General features: G+C 51.7%; 2 protein-coding genes and 1 non-coding gene across 3 annotated transcripts; 2 read left to right on the top strand and 1 right to left on the bottom strand.

The window, feature by feature from the left end:
- The first annotated feature begins 300 nt into the window (after positions 1-300).
- On the top strand, positions 301-460 carry LOC120965490 (U1 spliceosomal RNA). The gene has a single exon (XR_005758543.2). It is a non-coding gene; the product is annotated as a U1 spliceosomal RNA (small nuclear RNA).
- On the top strand, positions 301-5,022 carry LOC109732405 (D-xylose-proton symporter-like 3, chloroplastic). Its single transcript, XM_020291579.4, has 14 exons — positions 301-934; positions 1,051-1,148; positions 1,697-1,775; positions 1,853-1,912; positions 2,048-2,114; positions 2,206-2,330; positions 2,529-2,630; positions 2,736-3,110; positions 3,494-3,541; positions 3,668-3,730; positions 3,802-3,882; positions 4,187-4,285; positions 4,364-4,501; positions 4,661-5,022. The coding sequence occupies exons 1-14, from the start codon at positions 719-721 to the stop codon at positions 4,796-4,798; spliced, it is 1,689 nt and encodes a 562-aa protein (XP_020147168.1). The 5' UTR covers positions 301-718; the 3' UTR covers positions 4,799-5,022.
- LOC109732404 (L-type lectin-domain containing receptor kinase SIT2-like) lies at positions 4,504-7,263 on the bottom strand. Its single transcript, XM_020291578.4, has one exon. The coding sequence runs from the start codon at positions 7,197-7,199 to the stop codon at positions 5,118-5,120; it is 2,082 nt and encodes a 693-aa protein (XP_020147167.1). The 5' UTR covers positions 7,200-7,263; the 3' UTR covers positions 4,504-5,117.
- Positions 7,264-8,406: the final 1,143 nt, after the last annotated feature.

Raw genomic sequence — 8,406 nt, 5'->3', positions numbered from 1 at the left:
GCAGTACCCCATTTTTTCTGGAGAAGTAGTGGACTTTTTTTTTCGAAGAACGGAATTTGAGTGAACAACTAGCACAAGGCTTGCTGTTACGGCTCTCAAAGCCCAAGTCTGTCTATCCTTTGCTGAGGCCCAGATACAGCAAACGCTAGCCCACTGATCCAACGTACGACGACAGCGCTCCTCACGCCCCCGCGGCTGCGACTGCTGCTGCGTTCTCGGTTTTTAGTCCCACCTCGCCTAAGGAAGGGCATCGAGCGGGAGCGCTCGCTATAAGAGGAGGACCAGGTGCACCCTTGCTCCATACTTACCTGGACGGGGTCGACGAGCGATCAAGAAGGCTCGTGGCCTAGGTTAGTGGCCCACATTGCACTCGGTGGGTGCGCTGGCCTATCATCTCCCCAAGTGGGAGAGTGAACGTCATAATTTGTGGTAGAGGGGGTACGCGTTCGCGCGGCCCCTGCCAAACTTCCAAAATTAAATTTTGGTCCCTAGCCTGCTCTAAAGCAGAGCAACGAGTCGTTGTTCAATTTTCATTCTAGTCCCTGTCCAGTGATGCGCTGCAATTTGTAACATGGGCCATATTGCATATTTCATCGGATACCTATATATGAACTCGTAAGAAAATATCAACATATAATGTAAAATCTGGCATTTTTTTGGTACCGTAATATAATATGCGTTAGGCTCAACGTGCTAAGCTAAGCCTAGAAGCACGGCCATGGCGACGAGTGTCTGCCTCCCCCGGCCACCAGCAACCGGCGCGCGCGCCTCCATCTCTCTCCCCGCCCGCTCCCGCCGCCTACCTCGCCCACACCGCAGACCCCACCGTCTCGGCGGCGCCGCCGTGGGGATGGACGCCCTCCACGTGTCCCCGCGGGACGCGGAGCCGCTTCTCCACCCCGTGGCGGCCGCCACTGCCCACCGTCGGCTCCGCGTACGGCGCACGACCCCAGTCCTCGCCGCCCCAAATATAGCGAATCCCCGTGCCTTCTATTCTGGGGCGGAATCCCGGCGCGGCGGTCTTTTGACGACATGGGCGGTGATGTGCAGGTGCGGACGCACGCGCAGGGCGCTGACGAGTCGGCGACGGGCGCCGGCGATGGCGCGGCGGCCGGTGCGGACTACTCGCTGGCGGCCGTCATCCTCCCGTGAGCTTATATCCCTCGCCCCCCATCCTTTAGTGGCATTTGGGGATAAATGCATTTCTAGCTCTAATCAAGCGTTCCAGATCGCGCAAAACAGCCATTTGGGGGAAGAATCGAACCTACTGCTTCTGTGCATCATGGATACATTGCTTAGTAGTTTTGCTTTGTCCGCCGTGTTGAATTAGGGCTGCAGCTTAACGTGGAATTAGCAACGATGTAGTGCATTGTAAGAAATGTGCAACCTGATTTAACATTGTCTTATGCTATGTTATGCTGCCTAGATACTAGACTGTCAGGAATTTTGTTCATGCCAAACCGTGATCCTTGTGCAGTTGCGTTTAAAGTGGTCATACAAATGCGTCGTATAGTTAGGGATATGTTAGATTTGCATACCGGTTCGACTACAGACAATTGTTGCATCTGGGTTTGGTCCAGTGTTACTTGTCGTTGCAATTCTGTTTGGTTTATCAATTGGAAGATACAATATATATAGGGTTAGCATGAAAGTATGTCGAGCTTTTAGTACTAATGAGCCAATGTTTGGAACCTAGGTTTGTGTTCCCTGCATTGGGTGGCCTCCTTTTCGGTTACGACATCGGCGCAACTTCTGGAGCGACCATATCTGTGCACGTGAGTCCCAATTTGATTGTTCCACTATTTCCTATAGTTGATGTTCGCCCTCACATGGTTTCTTCCTCATTCTTCAGTCTGCTGAGCTCAGTGGCACCACCTGGTTCAACCTCTCTTCTCTGCAGCTAGGGCTTGTGGTAAGCCTTTTGGGAGATCCCTGTGTTTTATAAGCTTACGCCCCACATTCCTGATCATTAATCAAGAACATTGTTTTTACCATGTAGTCAGGAAAACTGTTGTGCTTTAATGAGCTTTATTGTCATGTTATTTAGGCCAGTGGTTCACTTTATGGTGCTCTTGGTGGGTCCATTCTTGCATACCGCATTGCAGATTTTCTAGGTGATTTGAAACGACAGTGTGCTTCAGTATTCCTTATTATGTATTCTTTGAAGATGAAGCGAAATAACTGCTACTACCCATCTTGTTGCAGGAAGAAGAATAGAGTTGATGACAGCAGCTGCATTATATATTTCTGGTGCTTTGACCACTGGACTAGCTCCTAATTTTGTAGTCCTGATCATAGGTCGTCTCCTTTATGGTGTTGGCATTGGTTTGGTGAGTAGCTGCAAGTACAAGTATTTCTATCAAACACCCTTTTTACCACCCCAAAACTCCCAAAAAGGGGAAACTGGGAGGAACACGAGTCAAAGGAACATATTTATGATCAACTAAAGGCTTGAATGGATAGAAGTGTCTGTTTGTGTTCTCTAACTTCCAGTCATGCCACTGAACTACCATGATGCTCTGTTCCAGGCAATGCATGGTGCTCCCCTTTATATTGCAGAGACTTGTCCTTCACAAATACGTGGAACATTGATATCTTTTAAGGAGCTGTTTATTGTAGGAGGAATACTGGTAACTATCTTGTCATATAGTATTTGCCTAAACACACTATATTCTCATACAATAAAATGCATGATCTGATGCCGGCTGACCATTTATTATTTTAACAATTTACAGTTTGGATACCTCGTAGGGAGCTACGAAATCGATGTTGTAGGAGGATGGCGGTACATGTTTGGTTTTAGTGCTCCACTGGCTGCTATAATGGCTGTTGGTATGTGGAGTCTACCACCTTCACCTAGATGGCTACTTCTCAGGGCAGTGCAGGGAAAAGGCCCTATGGAAGACAACAAAAAGAAGGCAATGAATGCCCTGAGAAGACTGAAGGGTCCTTCAGCAAGTGACAAGGTTTTGACAGATGAGATTGAAAATAATCTTTCCTCAATTAAGGCTGCTTACGCAGATCAAGCTGAAGGAAGCATTTTTCAAGTATTCGAGGGAGCAAGCTTGAAAGCCTTCACTATTGGAGGAGGACTGGTTCTCTTCCAACAGGTTTTTATCCTCTTCAGTCCCACTAATACGCAGCTTAACTGAATTTAAAATCTTACCGCCCTTTCCACCACCCTTTTAGATTTGAAATTCTCTGCCCAGTTAAGTTAAAATTCAAATGTCCTTTGCATGTACTCCCTCTGTAAAGAAATATAAGAGCGTTTAGATCACTATACTATAGTGATCTAAACGCTCTTATATTTCTTTACGGAGGGAGTACTTTCTATTCTAAACTATTTATATCATATAGTATTATTTTTGGCTTGGGAAGTTGAATCCATATTGAAAAATTTCCAGCATTATTTATTAATTCATTTCATCCTAATTTGGACCATTTTTTAGTAGTTTTCAAGTCAGCTAAAGTGCTAAACTTTTTTATTTGTCAGATAACAGGCCAGCCAAGTGTTCTATACTATGCAACCTCCATTCTGCAGGTACCTCAGTTTTGCTTTGAGCTGTTCAATTGGTTCGTTTGATTTAGAAATTAGAACAGACGGAAGTCAATACATCTTTTCATATTGCTGCATACAATATAATTTGTTTATGTCCGTCTTCTGTAGACTGCTGGGTTTACAACTGCATCTGATGCTGCAAAAGTGTCAATTCTGATTGGGCTGTTCAAGGTAATACCACGGAGCTAGATCACTACTGTACTCTGCTGGGCGTAAAGTGTAATAGTTGAATCTTTTTGCAGTTTGTGATGACAGGTGTCGCGGTGCTTAAAGTCGACAATCTTGGAAGACGGCCGTTAATGATAGGAGGTGTTAGTGGAATTGTGAGTAACTTTACCCTTTCCTACAACTTATTTAAGTTATATGTTTGCTACAGAAAGTGTGACCCTCATTCCTCGCCACCTATTTGAATTGATAGTCGTACCAGGCAACTAGGCATATATGCTAATTATATAAGCGATAGTATTATAAAGGGAAATCTCTAATTATGATTAGAGGCTTAAAAAACCTTTGCAACTTCAGTAATTTTCATCAGGCATCTAAACAGTTGTACATGTTGTATTATATTGATATAATTAGGTTCTGAAAGAGTAATCCTTTTGTTTTCTTCTTAACCTGGAAATGCAGACCGTTGCACTCTTCCTGCTAGCAGCTTACTACAAGGTTCTCAGTGGCTTCCCTTATGTTGCTGTCGGTGCTTTACTTCTTTATGTTGGATGTTACCAGGTTGGTGCTTTACTTGTGTATATGGGGTATTTAATGAGTACCGAGTGGTTCGAGCAATTAACATGCCTTGTGTTTCAGCTTTCGTTTGGTCCGATAAGCTGGCTAATGGTCTCTGAGATCTTCCCACTCCGAACAAGGGGACGGGGAATCAGCCTCGCAGTACTCACAAATTTTGGATCAAATGCGCTAGTGACACTCGCATTCTCGCCCTTGCAGGTAATGGTACTAGAATTGTTATCTCCTTGCTTATGTATCCCTTGAAGTTCCAGCCTATTCGCCTGGACAACACGTCAGAACAACCGTTTGACAGATGTATGAACAAGCTGAACAGTGGCGCCAACCAATTTAACCGTATTGCTTTCTTCATGTCTACAGGGGTACCTCGGACCGGCCAACGTCTTCCTTCTTTTCGCAGCCATATCGCTGCTCGCCCTCTTGTTTGTCATCCTCAACGTCCCAGAGACCAAAGGGCTGAGCCTGGAGGAAATCGAATCCAAGATCCTGAAGAAGTGAATGGAAATGCCTGATGATATTCATCCTCTGGCCTCTTCCCTGTCCGCTCCGCGGATCGGATCGGAGCGCGCCACGACACCGTTAGCGCGTCTCCCTGTAAAGCTCTTGCTGCCGATTTTGCCTGTGTAGTTGATATAGCTGTACATGCATCGATCTGTAGTTGTACTGACACTCGTGACCACGCTTTCACGGCCTCTTTTCTGAATCAGCTGTCATTTTCTGTCGATGCCTGCAATTCTGATGTTACTGTTAACAGTTTATGTGTGTATATCTATGGGAAACCGCAGTTGCAAACTAGCTCCCACATTGAAGAGAACTTTCAGCTGAAGAGGAGCTGCCGTTTCTCGTCAGGGGAGTTTGACGTCGACGTCCGCATCGTGGCGGTGGTGAACCCTGACGTCGACGGGAACGACACTCCGACGAACCTGTCGAATGCCTCGCTGTGCTCGAACAGCGTCATGCTGTCTCCAAGATCCTCTGGCGATGTCTCCGGCGCCGGTGCCGCGCCTTCCAGGATCTGCACCACCTGCCTCATGCCCGGCCGTCGTAACGGGTCCGGGTGCGAGCAGAGCAGCCCGAGCTTGAGGACCAGCTCGAGATCGTCCTCGTCGCACTTGCCCATCCTCGGGTCCCTCGCCTCCGTGATCTTCCCGGCCTTCCAGTGCCCCAGGACGAGCTCCACGAGCCCCGGCGACGGCGGCGAGTCTTCGGAATCATTGTTGCTGAATACCACAGGCCTCCGACCGCACGCCACCTCGAGCAGGAAGGCGCCGAAGGCGAAGACGTCGGAGCTCGTGGTGGCCTTGCCGGTCTTGCTCATCTCCGGCGCGATGTACCCGAGCGTGCCCACCACGCGCGTCGTCTGCGGGTCGCCGCCGTGGTCGTAGAGCCGCGCGAGGCCGAAGTCGCTGAGCTTGCCGTTCATGTCGGCGTCGAGGAGCACGTTGCCGGACTTGATGTCCCGGTGTACCACCACCTGCTCCCACCCCTCGTGCAGGTACAGCAGCCCGGCCGCGACGCCCCGGACGATCTTGGCCCGGTGCTCCCAGCTCAGCTCCGACGATGGATGGCCGAACAGGTGTTGGTCCAGGCTGCCGTTCGGCATGTAGTCGTAGACGAGCAACAGCTCCCCGCGCCGCCGGCAGTAGTGGAGGAGTTGCACCAGGTTACGGTGGCGCAGCCGGCTCATGCTCACGATCTCCGACACGAACTCCTGCAGCCCCTGCCGCGACCCGTGCGAGATCACCTTGACGGCAACCTCGGCGCCGGACCTCGGGAGCACGCCGTGGTACACGCGGCCGAAGCCTCCGGCGCCGATAAGGTCGCGGAAACCATTTGTGGCGCCATGCAGGTCCTTGTATCTGATCCTATGAGGGCCGTACTCTACTTCCCAGTCTTCTTCCTCCTCGGCGAACTGCCGGCGCCGCCGCACCACGAGTGCCGCGACGGCCGCGGAGGCCAGGAGCAGGATCACGACCACCAGGACGAGCAGCGTCATCGGCAGTAGCAGCGGCGGCATCGTTCTCTTTGATGATGATGATCCCGACGACGGGAGCCGCGGGAGCTTGGAGAGGTCGAGGTCCTGCGCGCGGCCGCCGCCGAGGCGAAAGCTCCAGCCGAGGACGTAGTGCGAGCTCGCAGCGGCGCCGTTGGCCGCCGAGAAGCCGACATAGGTGTCGTCGGCCACGGCCCTGGAGAGGTTGACGTGGCATGACACGAGCGGAACGGCCGGTCTGGGCGCGCCCGCCGGGGACACCGTCACCTCGAGGCGCGCGCTGGCGCCGTCGTACTCGATCCACACCTGCAGAGGCGCGTCGCCACCGCCAGTCAGGCTGATGTTGTCGAACTTCGTTCCACCGAAGCCGTCGTCTTGCCAGTACCCGGCCGGGGTCGAGTTAACAGAGCGGAGGCCGTTGACGTCGATGCCGACGTGGTTTTCGTCGGCGTCGTCGAACTCCGCGTCCATGGCGGTATCCAGCTCGACGGCGACGATCAGGCTCGTGCCGTTGCCCAGGCTGTCCGACGTGTTGAACAGGCCGAGGTACTTGCCGGCGACGGCGCCAGGGACAGCAATCGACGGCGCGAGCGCGAAGGCGATGCCGTGGCCGTGCGCGTCCGGGTACCGCGGCGCGATGGCGACCACGAAGGTGGTGGAGAAGGAGATGGGCGCGCCGGTGGCGACGTCCCGGAAACGGAGGGGCGCCGGGTGGAAGCCGTGGCCGAACGCCTCCTTGGTGTCGTTGGTGAGCCGCAGGAGGCCGGAGGGAGCGAGCACGGCGGCCGCGCCGGTGGTCGCCACGCTGCCTACGGCGAAGCCGGCGTACACGAACTCGTCGGCGCAGGCGGCGTCCCGAGTGAGGAGGAGGAGGACCGAAATTAACGCGGCCAGCGCGATCGGCATGGCGACGACCGGCGCGAGCAATGGGAGCGATCGAGCGTGCGCGCTCCGTCGAGGTGGGGCAGGGTGGAGAAGTAGTCGTCGGCGGAAGTGGACGGCATTGGAGAGGAGCACGAGGTCAAGGCTGCCTCCGCCGAGCTGACAAGGACGGGGAAGATGGAGATGGAGGCCCGCCGGAGGTGTTGGCAACGAAAGAACCAACGATCGAATTTTTTAAATGAATGAAGTGTAGAGTAGAGAAACGTTGAAATCAATCCAAGAGGGTTGTGTCAAAATACCTTGTAACTAACAAAAGTTACTCCTATATATTCCCTCCATTCCCTCCGTTCCATATTGTAGTGCATATAGATTTAAAAAAAATAAACTTTGCAACTTTGGTCAAGTTTGTATAGAAAATTGTTTATATCTAAAATACCAAATATAATAAATATGGAACTATATCTTATGACGAATCAAGTGATTTATGTTTGACATTTTAGATGTAAATATTTTTCTCTATAAACTTGGTCAATTTGTGATGTTGGACTTTTCAAAAAAGTTATACACACTACATTATTGAACGGCGAGAGTATTTTTTTCCCATTCGGTTCAAATTGGATTGGGTTCCTCCATAAAATTAAATCTCCCGTTTTTAAGGGGATACCAGCTGTTTGGTTTATGGACGAGGAGGGATATCAGCAACCAGATTCTTGGAATATTCCATGAAACTTAGGCTCCGCTCGTCCGCCAAAAACTCGCGGATATGGGCATCCCGTTCGGTCTGTGCGAGATAGCCTCTCACCGAATCGTTTTCTTCTCGCTCGTTACCTCCCCTCACTTTTCCTCTCGTTGAGTGCGGCAGCGGCGGGGGATCTAGGAGCGGCGGCCGGAACTAGGCCGGCCGCGACCAGGTACGACAGGTTAGCTTGGCGTGTCATCTTGGCCACCGGCCACGAGGAAGACGACGCCTGGGACGAAGCAGTGCCATGGCGGAGACACCATGGCCGGTCTCGGAGAGTCGGGGAAGTCAACGCTGGCATCGGGGTCAGGGAAGGAGCAGTGCCATCGCGCCGTTTTCCTCTCCGCAAAGCAGGGTCGCACCGTCTGTCGTGAGGATGGCAGCGTGTGGAGTTGCCTCCGGGAAGACTCCGTCCGCCGATTTTCTGACCGAGCCATCCGTGTGTGTACATGGTGATTACAATATTTCGTAGCGTGTCCCCACGAGATTGAT

This window comes from Aegilops tauschii, chromosome 5, assembly GCF_002575655.3.
Source record: "Aegilops tauschii subsp. strangulata cultivar AL8/78 chromosome 5, Aet v6.0, whole genome shotgun sequence".
Taxonomy (NCBI): Eukaryota; Viridiplantae; Streptophyta; class Magnoliopsida; order Poales; family Poaceae; genus Aegilops; species Aegilops tauschii.
Note: the sequence above shows the minus strand (reverse complement) of the source record. Positions and strands in the feature narration are given on the sequence as shown.